At 33.3% G+C, this 24,732-nt stretch overlaps 3 protein-coding genes and 1 long non-coding RNA gene across 4 annotated transcripts; all 4 read right to left on the bottom strand.

The window, feature by feature from the left end:
* Window positions 1–536: 536 nt before the first annotated feature.
* On the bottom strand, window positions 537–2,671 carry LOC114755403 (protein ASPARTIC PROTEASE IN GUARD CELL 1-like). Its single transcript, XM_028944278.1, has one exon. The coding sequence runs from the start codon at window positions 2,369–2,371 to the stop codon at window positions 881–883; it is 1,491 nt and encodes a 496-aa protein (XP_028800111.1). The 5' UTR covers window positions 2,372–2,671; the 3' UTR covers window positions 537–880.
* A 5,464-nt stretch (window positions 2,672–8,135) lies between these two features.
* Window positions 8,136–10,286, bottom strand: LOC114755405 (ATP-dependent Clp protease adapter protein CLPS1, chloroplastic). Its single transcript, XM_028944280.1, has 3 exons — window positions 10,139–10,286; window positions 9,777–9,921; window positions 8,136–8,647 (listed from the first exon to the last, which is right to left on the bottom strand). The coding sequence occupies exons 1-3, from the start codon at window positions 10,203–10,205 to the stop codon at window positions 8,386–8,388; spliced, it is 474 nt and encodes a 157-aa protein (XP_028800113.1). The 5' UTR covers window positions 10,206–10,286; the 3' UTR covers window positions 8,136–8,385.
* Window positions 10,287–11,482: 1,196 nt separating this feature from the next.
* Window positions 11,483–12,970, bottom strand: LOC114755404 (F-box/kelch-repeat protein At3g06240). Its single transcript, XM_028944279.1, has one exon. It carries the CDS (start codon window positions 12,837–12,839, stop codon window positions 11,700–11,702), a length of 1,140 nt encoding a protein of 379 aa, XP_028800112.1. The 5' UTR covers window positions 12,840–12,970; the 3' UTR covers window positions 11,483–11,699.
* A 7,537-nt stretch (window positions 12,971–20,507) lies between these two features.
* Window positions 20,508–22,219, bottom strand: LOC114755406 (uncharacterized). Its single transcript, XR_003741307.1, has 6 exons — window positions 22,141–22,219; window positions 21,988–22,033; window positions 21,601–21,677; window positions 21,148–21,210; window positions 20,666–20,773; window positions 20,508–20,569 (listed from the first exon to the last, which is right to left on the bottom strand). It is a non-coding gene; the product is annotated as an uncharacterized LOC114755406 (long non-coding RNA).
* Between the last annotated feature and the right edge of the window lie 2,513 nt (window positions 22,220–24,732).

Raw genomic sequence — 24,732 nt, 5'->3', positions numbered from 1 at the left:
TTTATAACTAAAAAAAAATTTTGAATCTTATTTATAAGATATTTAAAAAAAACTTTTCGTAATTTTATTTTTTATTTATTACTGCATTAATCTTATTTATATGAGGTATAAATAGGAATAAAATTAAAAAGTTAAATTTTAAATAAGAGTTAATAAAATTTAAAATTTTTCTTGATAAAAATGACTTATATATAAATAAGACCAGAATTTTTTTTTAATTTAGAATGTTTATGTAAAAACAAAACCATAATTTTAAAAACACTTTTCTGTATTACCAAACATCCACTTTTAAAAAAACCGTACCATTGCTGGCGGCCACCATCACTCACGGCCGGCGACGGCGGCGCAGATGAAAGCAGGTTATCATCATTCTAGATGGATATTTAATTGGCTTCTTCCCAATAAAACTCGCCTGTCCCCCCACCCCCGAGATAAAGGCATTCGGATTGTTTCCTTGGCAATTTCCAGCGCCTCTCCAGGGTTAACAAGGCGAGGTCATTTCAGCAAGCACAGGTTAACTGAAATCGCTCATGAGATTAAAAAGATGAGGATGGCCCACTAAATAAATTATATTACTATATGGAGATTCAAAGCTTACCCTTTTACCTGCACTCTAATAACACATCCACTCAAGTTTCAGCTCTCAACTATACAAATTCCAAATCATCATTGCCCAAAATTACAATTTATGATCATTTCATTATTATGGGTCACACCAACCAACCCCACCCCAAATGGCCCCTTCGACTTTAATTCGGTGGGCCCATTTCAGCCCACCACCACCCAACTACATTCAATCTACAGTCACAGACTCACGCGACGGATACGACAGGAATCCAACCTTTTTAAAGGCGGGAAGGGTAAACACGGCATTTCACTTCTAACACTTGTTGGGCGAGAATCCCACCCTGGAGTTTGCCAGATCGAAGCTGACACGTGTCCCCTGTTGCTGCACATTCCCTATTATCGATAACGGCTGCGACGACGGAGCAAATGCGAAGCAAAACGTCCCCGCCCCATCCACCGGGATCAGGTAGTTCTTCGCCGGCAGCTGCCACGATCTCCCTCCGCTGAAGTGAAAAGCCACCGTCGGCACCGACACGCTCCTCAGTGAAGACAGATCGTAGCAGGTGTCGAACAGAGCAAACCCGCTGGTGGAGCGCAAGTTCTGTGTTAATCTCCGGAACTCGTCGCGGAGTGCGTTATACGCTTCACTTTGGAACCGAGTTATGGCCGTTCCAGAGTCTATGATGATTCCCCCTCTTCCAGATTGGTCCATCGCAAAGGCAGACGGGGGCAAGGAGATAGTTCGGCCTCCAACGCTGATTCCAGTGAGTCCGACGTAGTAGAAAGTGTCAAGCCTGCTGTTCTTTAGTAACGAGGCGGTGACAGAGTCACTCGGTGTGGCCGAGTTGAACTCAAGAGTCGACGATTGACTCGAGTCCCGATCAACAAGGCAGTACGAAAATGACGACGCTTTAATCTGAGATGTGAGTGACAGTGGCCCGCCGCCGAGTCCAAGTAAACCGGCAGCACCAACAAACAAACCCTCGTTGTCGTGGCCACAACCGAGAGCAACGCGGTTCACGGAGCCGGAGTTCCCGAACGAAACCGTTTCAGTTACGAAATCTCCGACGGTGAAGGACCCGTCACCGTACGCCACCTGGTACAGACACTTGCCGCTCCGACAAGCCGAGACGTCCAAAGCCCGGCACTGTGGGGCGTCGCAAGAAATCGAGCCGTAGGAAGAAGATCCGGAGGGGTTGAATATCGGGTCGGATTGTTGGTAACAATCAGAGCAAGGCTGGCACTGAAGCCAGGTGACATCGCTTCCGGTGTCAAGGGCCATGTAGAAAGGCTTGGACGGCTGTCCCACTCCGATTCTGGAAAAGTACTCGCCGCTTCCTTGACTAATGCCTGACGAAACAGGCATCGACAGATCTTCGGGCTGGAGCTCCGTTTCAATCGGATGAAGATCCGACCTGTGGAGTTGGTCGACAGCTAGCTGGAGCTTGGTGTTCAACGAATTCACTCGGGCCGAGTCACGGTTGAGTCGGGTCAGCACCAGGTCCTTATAGTCCTTGTGCTGGGAACTGAGTAAAGTTTCTCTAGAGTGTAACCGAACGGAGAATGAAGAAGAACTAGAGGCAATCTTAGTTTCTTCATCTTGCAGGTTATTGGGTCGAAGCTTTTCAGGGTTGAAGGTAAGGAGTTTCTGGGCTTGCTCAAGCGAGGCTGATACATCAAGAACAGCGGTGGAGAATTCAGAAGACTCGGACGATAAGCTGCGAGAAGAAGCAGAATGAAGAACAGAAAGACAGAACAGAAGCACTAGGGTGAAGAAGACGAATGCTTGATTCGTCATGGCCATAATTGTTAGATGCAAAGCCCAGAAACTCTAGACTGTAGAAGCAAAAGATAAAGGATAAGTGCAGATTGGGGAGGGAAGCGAGGCTTGGCTTTATTAGTTTCAAAGAGAAGTGCTTACGTCAGATTTGTTGGTGGATGAACAGAAGTTCAGTAAATTGAGTCTGGAAGATCGGTCGAGAATTCAATTTGATTTGATTTTAATAGTATGTGGATACTGAATACCGGATGACGTTTGGACGAAAAGCATAAATATTTTAGTTGGGACATTAGAAGTGGGAGCTGACATTCAATTGGTCAAAACCAAAAAAGCTTACCTTTATAAATAATGATGATCATGGGGTAATATTAAAATTAAAAAAAAAAAAAAAACAGAAGGCTAGAAGCACAACGTATATGCCTGTTTCTGGCTCAAAAAACATTATATTAAAGGCGTACGTGAACGAATTATAAATGATGGTAGTAATTATGAGAAAATGTTGGGTCTTTTGTAAGTCAAAGTTACGATTTAATCTTTTCTGAGCATTATTGATTTGAGCTGTGTTAGGGTTCCAGTGATTCGGAACTTGTCAAATTACAGTTGAGATCAAAGAATCTTTTGTCGACGCTAGTTTGGATAACAGAATCGAAACCATCAATTGGTGGATGTCATTTTCTTCTTTAGAAGCATGAGATTATTTCTGGCAAAAGTGGCTGGCCATCCTATAAAATCCCAACTGCAATTTGCAAAATAGGTTCAGCCCAAAAAAATTGGCAAAATAGAGCTCCATCTATTATTAAGTATTCATTCTCATTAAAAAAATACACGAATTAAAAAAAATTATTTTATTTTTAAATTATCCTCCACGTAGTATCATACTTTTTTTTGCCACAACATTGTCATACTATTTTAAACATTAACTTCATCCTTTTAATGCCATTAATGAAAATAATAATAATTATACCTTTTTTCTGTTGAAAAATAATAATTATAAACTCAAATTAGGACAAGTAAATAGAGGCAGAAGTATTTGACAAATTAAAATTGAATTTCTTTACGTCAAAAATTAATTTTTTAACTACCTGAGAATTTTTTTTAATAAACTATTGCAGACAGCCAAATTTTATTATGGGACTGTAATTTTAATTTTTAGAGTAGTAATAAACCAAGTAAAATACTCCTCCGGTCCTAATTATAAGACCCAATTGACTTATTTGAGGAGATTAAGAAAGTAAGTTAAGTTGGTTATTTATAATAAATAAGTATTGTTATTCCTAAAATATCCTTACTAATTAAGTATATTAGCTAAAACTATCATTATTAGAAGGATTATCTTGAAAAAAAATGCATAAATATAAGAGAGAAAATAGATTGGGTCTTATAATTAGGACCAAATAAAAATTCAAATTGGGTCTTATAATAAGGACCGGAGGAGTACTATATAGCACACCGCACACATATTGTATATCAACTTTTTTTTTTTCAAGGATATCTTTCTATTACAAGCAATTTTTTTTACCAGCTATTACAAGCAATCTTGTTCAAGACATTATCAAATACTAAATATTATAATTACCTCTCTTTATAACGATTCAAACCTTAATTCTGCATTATGAAGAACTAACCTACTTACTTGGCTACTGCTTTTAATCAATGCTGCGAGGAAGAGGGGCAGGTAGATGCGCATGGGCGTACCCGTGGATTGCATTAAATGGGCCTAGCGGGCGGCAACGTCTTAATTGCTTGGCGCTCTGTTGTTCTGTGACTAATGAATAATGAGATGAGCAATTGATTAACCAACAAAGTTAAGTCTAACAGAAGGGACTAGTTTCTCATAATATGATAAATCAAGATTTGAATCCTTATTAGGAGAGATATCCACATTTAGTACTCGACGGTGTATTGAATATGATTGTCTTTAATAAGAGAATACCTATGTTTTAGGGAAAAAATGAGCAATTTATTATGATGCTCTTTCTGATATGGTTTATAAAACGTTTTTTCAGAATGATTTTATACTTCATAATATAACATATTTTAAAGAAAATAATAATTGATTAAGATATTATTCTAAAGATATATTAATTATTAATTAAGTGTGAGTTAATTAGGGGCTACTTTAAATGAATGACATTTTTGAAAGTTTGTAGTGTAGAATATCAACATTTTTCTAACTATATTTAATGAGGTTAATCAGTTTTACAGTTTACTTAAAATTTGTCTTGGAAATTCAAAAGGAAGTAGTAGTAGTACTATCTCTGATCCTTAATATAAAAATTAGTTGAGTAATTTGAGTAAATTAAAAAAACTAGTTTAGTTATTTGTAATAAATAGGTGTTGTTTTTCTTAAAATATCCTTGTCAATCAAGTGTATGGTTAAAACTACTATTATTATAAAAACTATCTTTAAAAAATAAATAAATATGATAAACAAAATGAATTATGGTTTTATATTTAAAATAAAAATAAAAATTAAACAAATTTTTATATTAGGTACAGGAAGTAATAGTATATAAGTGGCTGCCAAAAGCTTATTAGTTCAATTGGCATCCGATGTCTTTTGTAACAGAGGAGGTCATGCGTTCTATACCCATGTTGCTGTACAGGGGTCGGTGTGTGGGTTTCTTTTTAAAGGGGGAGAGATTTTGAATTGTCCATATATCTACTTATCAAATTTTTAATATAAGATTTATTTAACCAATTTAATTAGATTAAAGAGGTTAAATAAGTTAGTTAATTATAAAAAAATATAACATATTTTTTCTAAAACATATTAATCATCTTTTTTAATATTGTCTTTTTTTTTACTTAATTATGTTTGAGAGAGTATTTATATGGATAATTTAGAAAAAATTAATAAATATATTTTATATTTACAATTAAAATCAACTTAACAATTAGGTCATATATTAAAAACCAAAAGAATACACACACATATATATATATATAAGCGGGTCATGACACTGCATTAAGCATCATTCATTTCCTTAGGTTTTCTATGTTTCATGTGGGATGTTATGTACGAAAACATTCGCTCCCGACATAGTATTTCAGTTTTCAACATCCTTTTCTCCATGAGAAATCAAAATCATTTAGCCTCTCATGCTTTATCCCATGCTTCGTACGAAATTGGAGGGAAAAGGAAGGAGTTTTTTTATTCAGTAAGCTTAATTTAAACAATTGAAAAATTCGAGTTATAAAATTTTAATAAAAAGAATGTGTAAGATAAAACAGCAAGTAAAATTAGTTAAAATCTTTTAATTTTACTTTTCTGGATTTTCAAATTGAACTCGTTAAGATTTTTTTTTTTTCATTTTTTCCCCTCTATTTCCATCGTATAGAGTTCAAATGCCCCAAAAGTCCATATGAATAATACTACTATAATTTTTTCGCCAAAAAAAATACAACTATAATTAAGATTCATTAAAAGAGGCTGTTCTCTACCCAACCCAGCCCCAATAAAAAGAAGATGAAAAAAAAGAAAAAAGAAAAAAGGGTTGATGACCATGCTGCTGATATTACTTCCGCCTTTCTCAAATGTACGTCAATCTGGGACTTTAAGATTTTTAACATCGATCAAGAAAATAACTAAATTATAATAAAACATAGCAATATTTTGCCATATTATCCTTAACTGGGGAGAGATAGATGAAACGTAGAAAAGGAAAAAGAAAAACGGGTATCGACTTCCTCACGGGTTCCTTGTATAAATCCTCTCATTCCAAATATTCTAAATATAAAAGTTAAATAATTAATTTGTAAAAATTAAAAAATTAGTTAAATTAATTTTTTGTGAGAAATTAATGGTTTACTAAAATATTTCTTTAATACTTTTCCAGTCCTATTTATAAGGCACTTCCAGCATATTTCACACAGACAAAAAAAAACCTTAAACTTTATTAACACTCATTTAAAATTTAATAACTTTCCAACTTTATCCTTATTTAATATACATTATACCTCATGTAAATAAAGTCAATATAATAATAAATGAGGGATAAAATTGTACATTCATACAAAAAAATTTTCCCAGTATCCTATAAACAGGACCAAAAAAAGTCTTCTTTCTCTATCATATAAATAGGACCAAAGGAATAACTTGCATCCAAAAGTATTTATGGGTAGAAATCCTTTAACAAGTACAATTAATAAGATTAATTTTCAAAAAATAAATTATAAGTTTAGAAGATAAAATAAATTAAAGCTTACATATATTAATTCATTTAGTATCAAAGTAAACAATCATTTTGAAAAATTATTAAAAAAAAAAAAAGACCTAGAGAGAGAGCATTTCTCACCCAGCTGAAATCTTGAAGCCATTAATTGTTCCCCCACCCTATCCACCCACGCCGCTACTTTTATTGCCTTCTTTTTTGCCATGATTTTTTTTGGGTGGAAGTGGGAGTAAAATTGAAAGAGAAGGCAGATACGAAAGGGGTTTTTAAGTGTGTTTGATATTCCTATGAAAATATAATAAAACTTTATTTTATAGAGTATATGTATTCAAATTATAAAAATACCAAAATGTCCCTAAAGGCCAAAGAAATCCCCTCCCAATCATAGCCACGATCATCCACAACTATCCTGGAAGAACAGTAAAGATGCCAATATCTCAGCATTTATAATGACGGATCTAAGAAAAATATTTGCATCTCAGAGAAAAAAACAATAATTGGAAAAGAGTATGAACAACCATTGAAGTTGGAGATCTAGATAGGAAAAATCCCAAAAAAAGATTGTTGAATTTCAAAATTCCAAATAAAAGATTATTACGTGTGTTGTTATTTGTTTTTTAAATGTAGTCATTTTCTTTACAAGTGTTTAAGATTTTAAAATTCAACAATTACTTTTTTAGGATTTTTCCATCTGAATATTAACAGTGAGGAGTTAAAAGAAGGAAACCACTATTATTGTTAAACTACTATGATGCAACAAGCATTCAAGTAAAAACATTTTCCTCATCCAAAATTTTAAAAATATTAATATTTTGCATTTAATACAAAATATACCTTCTTTTTCTAGGCTAATATAAATAAATATACCTTCAGAGCAAGACAAAAAATAAATCTACCAAGTGCATGCTAAAAAATACTTGCACTTTGCGATTAGCAATTTAATGAACATTCGGGAAAAATACTCCCAAAGTCAAAAAAGGAAAAAAAAAAGTTAAAAAAAAAAGTTTAGATTGGATATTAACTTTAATCTTAGCATCGTTGGCTGTGTTAAGACTAATATTAATGCTTTTTGCATACTTGGAGAATCCAAGTTGGATTGCAGGTACCAGGAAGAGAAAGAATCAGTAATTCAGTAATCATTATCATCAACATAGAATGTTTGAATTGGGTGTACAGCAAATGTGGCTCTTCCATCTCAATGTGTACTTGGGCAGGGCTCCTCATACGAGTGCAAATTACCTTCCCGAAAGTTGACTTCAACATTCTAGCTCTAATTTCTTTTTTATCATTAAATTATTGAATGAACAAGTAAGAATGTACAGACTCTTAACAACAAATTGTTTATCAATCATAAACTGCCATTAGACCACCAAAAGTCCAAAATTGCCAGATGGAATATTTTCTTGTTCAAGGGACGAAGAGCATAGAGCTCTCTACATCCAAAAGTGTTCCAGTTGCAGCAGACGAGAAATACAGGTTTAATTCTAGCCATTGGGATCCAGATAAATTCTGGAAATTAAACACTTCACGGATCCTGTTTTGGGTATTTGCGAACCACACACATCTAGCTTTTGTAAATCTCTTATTGGTGAGCTAAGGGGTAACACCACAAATAAATAATATAAAAGTCCATTGCTCAATTTGATGTATATATTTACTAGTACTCAGGTAGCGTCACATGATAACATCTGCATGTCTATGTAAGCACAACAAAACGTTCCCTTGCCTAATCACTAACTTTACAACTTTAACCTCATCATAGATCATTTTTAAGTACAAGACAGCATGGGTACTATGTAGCATATGTACAATCCATATTAGAGCGTCCCCATAAAACTGATATAGACTGAAGCACTTCATTGTTCAGCAACCACCATCAGCCGGCTCAATTGTACTAAGAAGGCCATTTCCTCTCAATTGCATGCAATGCTCCTCAGCATCCACTTGAGCACAGATGATTACCACAGACAGTCCATTATGATGTGCCTCTTGCATTATGTTAACAGCATTATCAAGTGTCATTCCAGGTATCACCTTCATCAACACTTGAACAACATATTCTCGCTTGTTAAAGTTGTCGTTGTGCAGCATTACCCGATAAGGTGGGGATGTCTTTCTTGATCTCCTGCAAGACAATACACATCATCGATGTTTTGCCATCTCTTGGCACTTTCAAATTCCTCCTAACAGCAGGCAGCAAAACTAAAATAATTTGCACAAATCCAGAATCATAGCATGCTTTTTGTTCCTTAATATAAAGTAAAAGAAAGAAATCGGTTCTCCAAGAGAGTATTAGAAGAAGAAAAAAATGTATGTTGTCACATTCAACCACAGCAATACAAGAAATTAGGCTAAAATATGCTTCCTGTCAAAAGCATTCAGATGACAATACTTCCACCGTAACTATCACAATATGCCATCTACATCAAACCACGCAAACATATAAGAGAAACAAGGTAACCAGACTAATACTAAACAGTTTACCAGTCTTTAATTAAAAGAAATATGAGATGCAGCGAAGAAAATCGGATTCAAACAACAATATTACGGAGAGCAGTTTTTTTTTTTTTTTTCCTTTTTCCTTTTTTATTTCGGGGGTGGGGTGGGAATTGAAAGAACATAATCAGGTGAGAGAATAATTGGATATAGTTCAATCCTAACGTAGAAAGAATATCCCCGGCATCATTTCTGTAACTGTAACTGCAATTGTTGCCTGCTTGGTTTGATATAGCTGTAATATTGAAGCTGTGGTGAATAACATTTTCTGCAATCAGCCCTCAACGTGTAACTATGCTGTGCAGAATCAAAAGGCCGAATGTGCAATCAAAATGGGTTATTCCAATTGGCAATCAAGTGTCCTTGATTGATGACACGTACAACATGGAATGCATACAGCAGAGGGTTTTCACATCTAACATGCACTATTGATATTGTCGGTCAAGGATTCACCAACAAGCTGGTAGGAGTTTTAGTTATACCTGTAAGACAGTCTATAAACAGAATGTATGAACCAACACCCACGAATTTTTCATCATTCTATAGAGAATATCCAAGCTGCTTCGTTTAAAGTAAATGTTCTAATACACCAGAACAGGTACCATTATAAACAGAATGCATGAACCCAATCACCCAATTATTTTTCACCATTCTATGGAGGATTTCCAAGCTGCTTCGTTTATAATAAAATTCCTAATAAGCCAGAATAAAAGTCCTAATGATTAAAAACTTCCATACTGCGCCTACAAGGCAATTACCGTATATCAAACTCGGATTCCCGACCAGGTGTTGTCTCTATGGTGGGCCTCTCCAACAACCCCCCACCTTTCCCTACTCCCGTGGCTGATGCTGCCATTAGAGTGCTCCGATTTTTGTTATATTTAAAAAGAAAACGTTTACCACCTGCGGTTAGAAATTGGAACAATAGCGGGAATCACTCTAATTATGATGTAGGGGAAAACGAAAGAAGTGAAGAAATGCGATAATTAATCCAGAAAACAGCGTTTCTCATATTCGATGCTCTTTCACCTGAAAACTTTCAATAAATCTAAACAGCTATAGCAGTTTCTTCGCGTGATTACCAATTCTAAAAAAGATTCAAGGTGGATAGAGTATGTACCACGATTTCTAGCATTCAAAAAATGGTTGGGAGATAGGGCAAGTCGACTACACAATGCAGCTTCCATGGCTGCGCTCTCGGTGTCTCTCTGCTTCTCTCTCGCTGTATGTGGCTAACGCTCGAGACAGCTGCTTCTTGAGAGAACGAGCAATTGACGAAGCCAGAATGATTTTCTACGGTCCTCGCTGAATTAGTTTTTGGAGCGTTGATATGGTGACACGTCGTGCACACCAGATCCTGAAATTATAATTCCGCATGTAAACCTTATGTCATAATCAATCCCGCAACAAAAATCTATAGCGTGTATAGATTCTTCACGCTTGTGGCTTTTTTTTTTTAAAAAAAAAATTTATCAAAAGCCTCAAATTAAAAAATTAACCATGCAAGTATATTTTTTTGGCTTCAAGATCAGAACGCAAATATACCAAGAACTCATGTCTTGCAAAGAGTGTAATTCTTTGAAACATGGGAGAATTATTTAGTGGACTTGATAATATTAGAATTTTTCAAATTAGGGAGATACTACTCCAATCTTAAATATAAGACTCTTATACACACTAGTATAAGGGTATTATATTTAGGACTGAAAGAGTAGATATTAGTGATCTAAGATAAAGTTATAAGCCAAATCGAGCGCCAACTTTTTACTTATTATAAGTTTTTTATGCTACTAAGCTATAAAATATCGGGACAATATTAGAAATTGACATGATAATATTGATTTTTTTTTGCCAAGATAATGTTGATATTAGATAAGATATATTTGTGCAAAAATGTAAGTCACTTCACCCAAAAAAAAAAAAGGTAATTCTAACTCCTTTGTCTCAACCTAACATGTATCGAGAGACACTTATTGAAAGCGATCTTCTACGGATTTGTGGTTGCAAAAACAATTGGATTTTCATTTTCATCAATACACACCTATCATATGAAATTGACACTTATTAAAAAAAAAAACGGCTACAAACTTCCTTTAAATCTAAATTAATTAAAATCTTCAGAGTAATTTACAAAAGACTGTAAATGTTAAAAGAAGATATAATAAATCTCTTAAATTAACATAAAGATCCACAATTTTCCTCTAACCGGATCTACTTATAATGTGGGTTAAGATGAATTTTTAAACCCACCCCCCCACCCAAGGGGTTTTTTTTTAAAATAAATCTGCATTGGTTTGCCAGAGTTACCAGAAAGTTCACAGGAAAAGCCCAAAAAGCCATCAACTGTAGCCGAATCAACATACAATTAGGGCCGCAATGCCTAGACCATGGAGAATTGCATTATTTATTTATTTTTCAAAAAGTTACTGCCTATTTATTGGCTGAATGAATATACATGCGCTGGGTAAAATTGTAAATTCACTAGTTTTATTTTAGTGAAAGAGTGTCCGGTACAAGCCAGCCCAACGATGATTAGGCCTATTCGGGAACAGAAAGGCTCATACAGAGAGCAACCAATACAAGCCAAACCAACGATAGTAGACCTATATGGTAACGTTAGGCTCAAACAGCGCAACCCAAAGAAAAAATATACAAGGAGGAGGAGAAATAAAATATGTACATCACGTGAGGCAAGTGCCCCCATTGATCGAAGCCAGAGTGGCCGCATAGTTTACGGCTTGAACAGAGTGCAGAACCGGGCGATCTTCTATCTTCAAATTCTTAATCTTCTGAGTAACAACGTTATAAGACTTAATCTCCCCACCACACGTTTCCAAAAGAAGTTCATCTCCCTTCCAGAAAACCAAAGGTTTAGGTTCTTCTAATAGAAGACTTGTCACACTCTGCATCTTGGTCCATGAATCCTGAGCACCAGATCCTTTCATCACCCATATGTCAATCGACATGTTCAGGCCAAAACCAGAACAGCAAATCAAAGAGAGTGATTCCTTCCACTCAGCTAAAGATCTACCCTCAGGTTTGCTGATATCCACGTTATCTGGCGCAGACACTTTGTGGAAAATCTCGTCCCCAGTTCTGAGTGCTAGGATAATTGTCGACTTGTCTCCGCGTCTGAAACCCCACCAGTAATACGTTCCTTTGAAGAACAAGGCGAAACAATCATCAGCAAAATCAAAATCCCTAGTGTTGCTATTGTACATTCTTGTCCATGAATCAGTGCTCAGAGAATACACCTCCATACGATTCGTGGTGTACACACCAGTATCCACAGACCAAATCCTCACAACCTTGTAATCATCGGTTATAGAATTATATCCCAATCCAACAGCTAAAGCAAACGAGGATTTGGACAGCATGTTTGAATCAGGAAGGCATTTGAATTCCCTGGTCGCTGGGTTATACAAAATAACCTCATTACTGTGAGACCAATAACCTCCTGACAAGCAGAGTATCCCGTTACAGTGACCCGAAATTCTGAATTTCGTGGAAAGAAGTTTGACTCTGGGCAAGAAGGTATCATCAATAGAAGAATCGTTGTTAGAGAGGGAAAAGAGTTTGTAGTTTTGCATGTAGAAGCCATAGGAAGTAGTGGGGAAAGAGAGCCTGAGGAACACACTATCATTGAAGGCGTGGTGTTTGATGAAATGAGAGAGGTGAAGGGCTCGGAAGATGGGATCGGTGAAGAGAGTGTACCAGAACTTGCAGACACACTTGAATCGCGATAAGGATTTGTAAGGAAGCCTTGAGAGTATATCCTCTAATAGTTCCTGAGGCAGATTTGAATTTGATTCACTCACCATTTACTACTGCTTCTTTCTTCTCTGGTCTTCCTTCTTCTCTTTGTCTGGTGGTCTTCAGGCGATAGGCAAGGAATGGCTATTCTTTCCGGTTCATAATGCTATCATTTTTAGCCATATTTATTATTTAGGCCCCACAAGAAAACCATATTTATGATTTTTCTTAGGTGAGAAGAACAAGTTGGTTATGATTTTTTTTTTTTATATTATTTTTATTGATTTATAAACATATTGAAAATAGTAACTAGATGGAGCCTGGCTGCCAAGGATATCAAAACAACATATTTGTAAGAACAAATTCGATTTCGCCTTATAGCTTGCTATTCCATTCTTGTGTGTAATGGAATTGCCCTCAAGTCTGTGACCCCCGGATGGCGTTAATTTAGCTTGAGGGTAAATTTCTTCAATTACTATTTAATAAACAGTGCATTTTTTTTTTTTACTTCGTACTCGATAATGCATGAAAAAATATATGTTTAATTTCTTGTAAATTTTAAAATTTATATTAATACCAGATTATATTATTTTTGATTAATTGATTGATTATATTATTAACAGATGAGTTTGTGATGCAAGCAGAATATCAAGGCTCTGTTTGACATGAGGTTAAAAATAACTTACAAACTCATTTTATACAGGGGTGTTCAACTTATCCCATCCCGATCTTGGTCAGTTCGTGATAAAACAGGATAGGACACGAGACGGGGTCATCCCGTCCTGTCTCGGAGTATTTTTTGTAAAAATTATTTATTAATAATAATTATTATATTATTTAATTCACTTATTAATAATAATTATTTTTATAGTGATTTTCAGTTCTTAAATTGTAATATTATCTCAAGGAAATCTCTTTCCTCAAAAAAATAATTCATAAAGTCATCGTGTAATGTTTCTTTTATGTTTTTTTTACAGTATTGTTTTTACACTTTTTTATACTATATAATTGAGTTTTTTACATAATATTTTTATCTTTAAAAGCCAATAAAAATAAACATTATAACATAAAAAAATTCATACAAAAAATAATAGTTTTTTTTTTTAAGAAAAGGTAAACGGGGCGTCCTATTTCTGTCTTGGTCTTAGTCTTGACGGGACCAGAACAGAACCGGGACTGGATGGGATAGGAGACGAAAATCCTGTCCCATTCCTGTGTCTTGTCCCGTGAACAACCCTAGTTTTATATAAATTGAGATAAAATTTTTTTCATATACTTATCTCGTATTCTATAAATCGTGATTGAAGAAATACTTGTAAATTATTCCAAACACACTATTAGTAAAAAACAAATCCAAGTGAAAACATATCCAACTTCTTTTGTTTTTTTGTTCAGGTAAAAAAAGCATTTCGTTCTTTTACGTCATTTGTCCTTCTAATTTTTAAATTAGTGTCCGCAAGAATTAACAAAACCGTTACTCTGACAAGTCGCTATTAGCTCGCTGTTGCCACAGGTTCAGTGGGCGGCTGAAGAAGCACGAGGGTTGCATGAATTTCTATTTAGTTTATTTTTTAAATGAAGTTTTATCTCAAATATTACTATCATCTCTTATCATAAATATAAAAACTAATTGAATAATTTAAGTAGATTAAGAAAATAAGTTAGATTAGTTATTTGTAATAAATATGTATTGTAGTTTCTAAAATATTCGTATTAATCAAATTTATTGGTTAAAACTATCGTTATTAGAAAAATTATCTTAATAAATAAATAAATATAAGAGACAAAGTTAATTAGAATTTTATATTTAGGACCATAATAAAAATCAAATGATGTTTTATATTAAGGACCAATAGTCAGATACAGTATTGTATATATGGAATAAATAATTCATAAGAAAAGGAATAAATGAGTATCCCCAAAGTGTAATAATTTTAGAGAAAGATCTCGATAAAAAAATTGCCAATAATTAAAGTTATCATTCATAAATTTTAAAATTATTATCCATCTTCTGTAAAATTATAAACCCAAATTTTTTTATCATCCTCGATTGTTATTGAATCATAAGATCATTCTATTTTATACCTCACAAAATCATTTATTAAATATTTTGTTGATTACATTTATTAAATATTTTTATTCATATTATGTCAGACATTTTTTAAGAAAAAAAAATTTCCCCGTGGACGAATTACTGAAAATAGGCCATAATATGTATATTATTAAGTTAAAAGTAACTATCCTATTAATTTTTTTCCCCAAACTATGCTATTAATTAATGATCCAAAGGAGGCATAATTAGTTTCTAACATTTTTATATGGGAAAAGGGTAATGAATAATTTGTATTAAAAAAAAGGGTAATGAACAATAGTTATCCGCAAGCCAAGTGTCTCATAGTATATGTAAAACGTGTGTCCGTATGCTTTCTGTGTTCTTCGCAAAACTGTTTTTTGAATTTGTATTCAGATACTCGTATACGCAAGTGAATTGACGATTAATGATAGGCCACTGGGCTAAGTATGATATAATTAATCAAGTAAATTAATAAAGGAAACCTATCGTCATTGGCTTTTTCCCTTTTAAAAAAGAAGAAAGAACGGGGCAAATCCTCTTGCCACCAAAACAGTATAACGTTGCGGCAAACGTACGTGGTTTCCATTTCGTTGGATTTGATTTCGAGTTTCGACTCTTTTTCACTCCGCTTTCAGTTTTATTTATAAACTTCGAATTATTCACGGATCATTCAAATACCACTTACGCTCTTTCATATAAAAACTAATTTAATTTTTAATTTGATCTTAGATATAACCCTAATCTATTTTGTTTTCAATATTTAATATTCCTGATTCTAATTATAAAATCTCATTTATAGATTATAAATAAGGTCTTATAATTAAGATCGGAAGTAATATTTATTTGTCCTCAAGTAATACTTATAATTGTTGCATATATTAAGGAGTTACTACTAATTTATAATTCAAACACAAATGATTGATAAGAATATTTTACAAAACACAGTATCTATTTATTACAAATAACTAACTTAACTAATTTTTTTAATCTTCTTAAGTTAATCAACTCAATCTTATATTAAAAAATGAAAGCGGTATTATTTAGGAAAGAGTACATGCAAAAATTACAATATACTCCTCCGATCCTAAATATAAGACTCTTATAACCTTTATACTAGTGTGTATAAAAATCTTATATTTAGAACCGGATGAGTAAATAAATATCTCTAAATATCATCAATAGCAAATTCTAACAATACTCCTTCCATTCTTCTTCATAAGAAACAACTGTTATCAATATCTTATCCATATTTATAAGAAAATATGTTTTTCAAATTATCATTCATTTATTTATTTTATTCTCTTCCCCTTAGATAAGGATACTTTTTAAAAAAATTTATAGTTCTTATATATTTATTATCTTTAATTATTTTAACTAATTTTTTATTTATGAAACGAGTACCCTTCTCGGCAGACAGATTGGGGTAAAAAAAAGAAGAGGGGGAATTTCAAAAGAGCAAAAAAGAATTACAATTAAGTCTTATAAAAAAAGAAATAATTATCAAAAAGTCCTAATAACAATCTCAACAACCTATAATAACAAGTTTTATAGTAAAAATGACAACCTCTTAGACTTGTTTTTCAATTATTTTTCTTAGTTAGGATTTCATTATAATTCTCTCAAAGAGAAAATGACACTAGGAGAGAATGTACAACCCACTTTTGACTTTTGACCCAGCAGCGTTCAATCAAGATCAAGACCACTACTCGGTTACTGCTGCCCGCTCGCCTTGCTGATGACCTCCCTCCGGTGCTCATCCAATCTTGCCAAACTAGAGAAAATAAAATAACCAATATAATGCTCTGATCATATATATTTATAAGAAAATTTTAACATATTTTATAAAGATAAATTTTTTTTAAAATACATTAATTTCATCTTAAAATATAATGATTTTTTTAATTTTACTTTTATTTAATACACACACTTTCAAAAAAAATAACAATATGTATTATAAAAAATGGAAGACAAAATAATGTATGCAGACTAAAAGCTTAATAATGTGACTTATAAACAAGATAAAGGAAAAACAAAATCTTCTTTCTCAGCTTTATAAATAAATCAACAGAATTTGACTTCAAGTTACAACACCCCTTCACTCCACATTCATATTTATTTATAACCTTTAAATGACTCAAGAAGCGTCGAAATATTACGAAGGAAAACGCACTCGCAAAAATTACATTACAATATATATGTATATCTATATTTTATAATAGATAAATTTGGACTGTTAAGAAATTATGAATAATAACAATGATATCGCTTATTTTAGACTATGCGAAAAAGGCATGAAATCCATATTTTTGTTGTAATATCCAAAACATGCAAGTTATTTAAAACAAAAAATAATAATTTTACTTTAATAGAACAAAATACATTCACCTAATTTCTTTTTCTTGATGCAATCGGCTAAAGTTGGAACTCTTTCATTTCTTTTTCTCCTTTTATCATTTCTTACCATTAAATTTTGTAAAGGAAGGGAAGAGAGACAGAAAACACAAGCAACCCTATGCGGAGGCGGACAGGATTTCGTCAGTTTTCTAAATGCTTAACATCTTGATTTTGTCTATTCGAAAGATCTAAGTCTTTGCAAAACGGAATTATTTGAGAGTAGGTATATCTCCCAAAAATTGCAAAACCAAAAACATTATGAATTTCTCACAAAACATTCTAGATAATGCATCTCTAGGCCATAGCACAAAATACTTACAATTGGAAAAAATTTTAATATAATTTAAGCAAAGACTAAAAAGAATAGGAATTGAAAAGAATAGATGTGGTAGTAGCTTATTAGAAATTACTTAAGTGCAAAGCAATATTATGAAAAGCTAACCGACTGTGGAGTAAATTAAGATACTGCATTACAGTTCAATGATCAGACCACCTTTTTTTTAACCATCGAGCCCATGGTTAAACCATAATTGTAAATAATATATACTTAAAATAAAAAGAAATAATCATCCATAGTAATAAAATAAATATTTAAATCCATAAAAATAATATAGAGTAAGAAAAGGGTAATATCCATCAATACTTCATTTTCCTGATCCAAAATGTCCATATATTTGTTTCATGATATATAATTTATAATTTTAGAATATATACATGCAAAATATATATACACATCTTTCCTATAGATCTGTTCATTTTTTTCCTTCCCGATGAATATCATGATATAAATAAATTTTAACCTAGAAAAATGAATAAATATGTGACCAATTTTGACTAGCTTAAGGCTGTTTTGATTGGTTCTCTAGCTCGCTAGTTTTCTTTCATTTTCAGACCGGCACCGGACCGATCTGGGTTCAATTGGTTGTATCGGTCTGTTCCAATTGTTCAAACAATGTTTAAAAATATGTTTATTGAGATTTGAGACTAAGTTAAAATAAACAATGTTTAAAAATATGTTTATTGAGATTTGAGACTAAGTTAAAATATTAAAAATTGTAAGATTTTCCGATCCAAACAAGAGAGTAAATCAAGGGGTTCAAAGTTATAGTTATAGTGGGACAAAACATAAAATTTACAGTAATATCTTTGTTGCTAGCAATGCATCTCCGCCTTTACGGGATCCAAAATTGATGTATGTCTCAACCGCATTCATAAACTCTAGTTAACTAAAATGATACTCTCCAAACTTTTAATATAAGACATAATTAACTAACTAAAATAAATTAAGAATGCTAATTAAATTAATTAATATAATTTTTTTCTAAAACATCTTAAACATTTTTTTTAATTCCCTCACTTTCTCTCTTACTTTATTATTGTTGAAAAAATATCAATAGAATTAATTCAAAAAAAAATTAATAAACATATATGTTTTACATATATGAACAAGATCAACTTTCCAATTACGTATTACATTAAAGACCGGATGCGTAATTCTAAGACCGTTTGCATTTATTTTTTATGGTTTAAAGTTTTTATGATTTTAAATAATACTACTTCCAATCCTTAATATAAGAGCTAGTTGACTAATTTGAATAGATTAAGAAAATTAGTTAAGTTAGTTATTTGTGATAAATAGATGTTGTCTTTCCAAAATACCCTTGCTAATCATCTATATTAACTAGAATTATCATTTAATAAAACATTTAATATTTGTAACTACTATAATGACTACTTTGAAAAAAAATTGAATAAATATGAAAGATAAGATGAATGAGGTTCTTATATTTAGGACCAAATTAGATGTCAAATTAGTTCTAATATTAAGAACCAGAAATAGTATATGTATACTTTTATTTTTCAATACTTATCTTAATCATTAAATTTATATTTTTAAAATAAAAATTATTAAAAAAATTAAAAAATTAAAATAACAACAAATCTAAACAGTCCAGTTAATCTAGATTAGATGCTTATAATTTGGCGTGAAAATCTGAACTCAATGCTAATTGTAAAATAGCCATTAGATGCTTATAATTTACCCTCGACCTTGTTTAAGGGTTTGATGGGAAAGTTAGATGTCCTTACCTGAATTTTCTCAAAGGAAGTGTTGCCAACCAAACCGCGGATAGCAAGGAGAATAGTACCTGCAGGAGTAACAGAAAGTGCAAAAATAGGTTACATCCCCATACCTAGTCAGGCAAATTTTCAGTTGCTTGAACTCTGAAATTATGTTTGGCCAAAAAAAATCTAAAATTATGAAGAATGCAACCTGAAACCATTGACCATACCTTTCATGTGTATAATCTAAAATTATGAAGGATGCAAGCAAAAACCATCAAATATACCTTTCATGTGTATGATCTTCTCGTAGATTCCTTGGAGGTTAAAGTGCTATGACGTATATATGCCAGAGAGATCAGGACCAGCACAATCACCAGAAGTAACCTTGTTATTTTTTATTTGGGACAAGAGTGCTTGAGAAATGAGTACCTAAAGTAGAAGAACAGAACATCTTAAAGCTTTAGAACATGCATAATATGAAAGTACGCAACAATCATTATAAAGTACAAACATATGCCAGAGCGATCAGGACCAACAGAATCACCAGAAGTAACCTTGTTATTTTTAATTGGGGACAAGAGTGCTTGAGAAATGAATACCTAAAGTAAAAGAGCAGCACATCTTGAACGCTTTAGAATATGCATATATTATGAAAGTACACAAAAATCATAATAAAGCACAAATAAATCGAATAGAAGAATCTTCAGTCAATGACTACTTCATAACAAGAATCAGTGGAATTGTTGGCATAAAGAAATTAGTGGGGAACATCTTGATCCCGTAAGTTCAAACAACAATTCAGGTCGAGGAAAGCAATAATTTGATTCAGTTGAGCAAAAAGCAACGTCCCAAGTACACAGAAAGAAGCACACAAGAAACAGTATCATGCAAGAATGACTGCATCATATGAACTTTCTAGAAATAGATGAAAGCATAAATTATTTTAAGAACATCTACCTTCCTCTCAAAAATCATACCATTTTATAAGTTTTCTCAAGCTCAAGCCAGCCAAGCTTTCTTATCGTGGGCCACCATTTCCTAAAGGCACACTAAAAGAGGAACATGAAGGTGTTTTATATCCTCCTACAGCTTCGGGGAACCACTTAGCACAAGACTCCATGCTCTATGGACTATGATCTCTGTCCAAAATAAAAGGATATCAAATCTCCACTGTAACTTTTACACACCATATTTGTGTGAATTGATTTTGGAGAAGTGTTGTACAAAATATGAGCTCTGCCAGAAAAATGTGCGTTTAAAAGACCCCTGATAAATATTGGGGATAAGCTGTTATGATTAGTTATTTAGTTGTAACGGCTAGACTCCTAAAGACACTTGCCAACAAGTATCCATGGCCCATACCTGTTAATAATCAAGATCTCTCACGTACTCACATACTCTCTGCATCATTCTGTTATGGTCTATGGTTCTATTAATAAATTTGTCTGGAAGATCAAAATTCCGGAAATCCTGTTGATACAGGGCAAAGAGTCAGTAGAAAGGGGTATTATTAAGACAAGAGCTCTTCAACATAGGGCGACACTGAACAAAAAAATAAAGGATATAGTATTAAGTTTGAAAAAGCTTTTGACTGTGCATCAGCGTCTTTACTAAACGTACCCACCCCCATAAAAAATACAGTGGAACAATAATTGTTGCCCGATCCAATCAAAGCATCCCGACCTCATCTGTATTATAATAAAATGCAAGAAAGAAACCAACCAAAATTCCAATGAGCAAACACCACAACTGTTGTCATAATTATCCGTAATGCATTTTATAATTGCAAGGCTTCATATATCATATTATCAAAATAATAAGCAAGAGCAGAAATTTTAACTAACATTACCAAACGAGTTTTCCTTCCCAGTTTCCAGATCTCTGAAGCTAGCATCCAGAAAATGAAACTGCAAGACTCGCATTAATAAGTTGGTAATCACTAGATTAACAAAGTTTAGAACCTTTCAATTTTCCACAATAAAAAGTTTCGGTAAGTTTACTCGATCCTGCAGTCATTAAAACAAAAGTTCAACAACTAATGGATTTAACAATTCAGAGAACCATTTCCTTATCTGAAGTTGCACATGTTGTCATGCTCATAGACACGTGGGAGGGTCAACCTACTTAGTTTTTCAAATTATTTAAACTTAAGTAAAGGAAATACTTGACCATGCATACTTAAAAGACACTCTCTAAGATAACGTATAATAATGAAATTCCAAATGAAGTATACCCAAAAGTCCCTCCCTCTCTCTCTTCTCTTCTTTGCAAACTAATGATTCAATCTTGAAACTTACTACATTGCCGAAAGATTGTCCTTCAAAACAGTTAGGATTCATCTCATGCGGTATTCACACGTGACACCAACCAGCTTCTGAGTAAAACAAAGACTAAGTAACCATACATAGAGTGACTTATATAATTGTCACTAGCAATGATTCAGAACATTGATTAAATTAAATTTCTTGGGTAGATTAAATTTCAATAAAAATTCCTTTTTCTGTGTCCAGTACTTACCATTAGATAGCAACACAGTATCAAAAGACTATTGAGTGAGATTCTTACCCTTAGTTTCTTGGAGGAAGGGACAATTTCTTTAACTAGTTTTTGACATTTTGCATGAGAAAACTTGAAGATACCAATCTCAGTTATACCCTACATTAGATGCATAACACCTTGCTTACATTAGCATTCCCTCCCGAACTGATTTCTATCAAGAGCAGCATCAACCTATAAATAGGATTCATGGGAAACATTTTCAAGAAAACATTACCACAGAAGAATAAGTTAAAAAAAAGAAGTTAAAGGTGCCTTTCCTGAAATGAATTATATGATACCTGAAAAAAAAAATTGTAAAGGATGATAAAAGATAAAGTGTCCGACGCTTAACCACAACAATAAAACAATCTTTATAAATGCATCTACCTATACAAAAACGATAAGGTATATTAGAACAAAACTTTTTTGCATCTTCATGCATATAGCAAACTCAGTCTTTCAACAATGAACAATTGTTATATTAAGTGGAAGAGAAATGTTACTCCTTAATGAGGTTTTTAGAGTTCAAGTTGAAAGGAAAAACCATATTAAGAAAGCCATACCTTCTTAGGAATAAACAATACTCGAATATCAATTGGTCAGAAGTACTTGAAACTAATAGTTGTAACACTTGATGTTCAAAACCTCAAAATAAATCCCAATCCTTACAATAAAATGATTGAGCTTTAATGATGCTAGTTCCTTGCATCCAAAATGATAAAAAAAAAAAAAAACATCCATTTGAGTTCTTACTTGGTAGCACTTACCTCAGCACATCACAAGGAAAATAAACAAGGAAAAAAAAAAGGGAACAAGCTGTCAATCAAAAATAAATTAAGATGGAAACCCTTATCCCATATTCATGGACTTTATCTACCTCCAACTTTATAACCTCCCAAGTTAGGTGGAGAAAACTCAAGCATTGGCATCGGGTGGTTAAAATACTTCAGCATTGTGAACCCAGGGCAACAAAACATGAAAAGTCAGACAAAAGGAAAAGATAATGTGCTCTAAAGGTGAACTTGCCCCGCCAATAGCCACCATTTCTGTATAGGTAATGAAGCACTCTGTAAACAAGGGAGGTAGAGTTTTGTGAGAAATTACAGCAAAGAAACTCTCACATCTCAATATCCCATTAGCAATTTAAGAATTACCCAAGGATTACAACCAGAAGGATTACTCCCCACACGGTCATGACTGCTCCTTTGTTTAAGTAGGATTAATCAGTTCATAGCCTACTTGAATGGTCATTACCCAAGAAGCCTTAACCTCCACCTATCATAGAGTGCTCATAACCTTAACGGACATTGGGTTCTAAGAGAAGATAGATCACCCAACATGCACCACCTTTCCATTTGCCTTCAATTTCACAATCAGTTATTCCTAATTCACTTTCACCTCCTTAAAAATTTAATCCACTCAATGCCAGGAAATACAATGTTCCTTCCCTAATACGATTAATTTGAAGCTCCAATTATTATCCAACCATATGATAAGATAAAAGCAATTGGAACTTTTCATGATGTTTGTTTGTTGCATTAGATCCTTCATACTTGGCAATGCCAACCACACCACGTCACAAAGAGAAATCATAAAAGGTACATGCTGTCAATAAAAAATAAGATAAGATGGAATCCCTTACCCCATGTTCATAGACTTTATCTCGCTCCAACTTTATACCTTTCCAAGTTAGTTGGAGAAAACCCAAGCCTTGGATGTCAAGTTGTTCAAATCCTTCAGCATTGTGAACTTAGGGCAACAAGACATGAAAAATCAGACAAAGGAGAAGATAATGAGCCTGAAAGGTGAACTTGCTCTGTCGATAACCATCGTGTCCGTATGGCTAATAAAGTAATCCATAAACAAGAGAGGTAGAGTTTCGTGAGAAATTTGGGAAATGACAGCAAAGGAACTCAGATCTCGATATCCCACCAGCAATTTAAGAATTGCCACAGGATTACACGATAATCAATGAGAACTGGAAGGATTACTCCCCCACATAGTCATGAATCTCCTTTGTTTAAGTAGGATTAATCAGTTCATCGCCTACTTGACTGGTCATTATCCCAAATTAAACACAGAAGCCTTGACCTCCACCTATCATAGACTACTCTTAACCTTAACAAACATTAGGTTCTTAGAGAAGATAAGATCACCCAACACACACACCCCTTTCCATTTGCCTTGAATTTCATAATAGTTCGCTTTTGCCTCTTCAAAGATTTGACCTACTTGATGCCAGGAAATGCATTGAACCCTCCCAAAAACAAAAGTTTAAAGCTCCAAGTACCACCCAATCATTACAATAAAGAGATTTGCACTTTAATGGTGTTTGTTCTTTACATCCCTTATGATACGAAATATCCATTTGTTTTCTCACTTAGTAAAACCAACATGCCACATGACATCGTAAAAGGCACATGCTCTCAATCAAAAATAAAACAAGATTGAATCCCACACCCAATCTTAATGGATTTTATCTACCTCCAACTTTATACCTTTCCATGATAGGGAGAGAAAACTCAAGCCTTGGCATTGAATGGTTCAAATCCTTTAGCACCGTGAACTTGGCGCAACAAGACAAGAAAGGCTAGACAAAGGAGAAGATAATGTGCTTGAAAGGTGAACTTGCCCCTTCCATAACCACCGTGTCCATACAGGCAATAAAGCACTCATTAGACAAGGGAGGTAGAGTTTCTTGAGAAATTTGGGAAATGACAGCAAAGGAGTTCATAGATCTCGATATCCCATCAGCAATTTAAGAATTGCCCAAGGGTTACACAATAATCTATGAGAAATCGCAGGGATTACTCCTTACACAGTCATGTCAACTCCTTTATTTAAGTAGGATTAATCAGTTCATCGCCTACTTAAACGGTCATTACCCCAAA

The sequence above is a fragment of the Neltuma alba genome, unplaced genomic scaffold (assembly GCF_004799145.2).
Source record: "Neltuma alba isolate B1F8T4 unplaced genomic scaffold, ASM479914v2 tig00010268_pilon, whole genome shotgun sequence".
Taxonomy (NCBI): domain Eukaryota; kingdom Viridiplantae; phylum Streptophyta; class Magnoliopsida; order Fabales; family Fabaceae; genus Neltuma; species Neltuma alba.
Note: the sequence above shows the minus strand (reverse complement) of the source record. Positions and strands in the feature narration are given on the sequence as shown.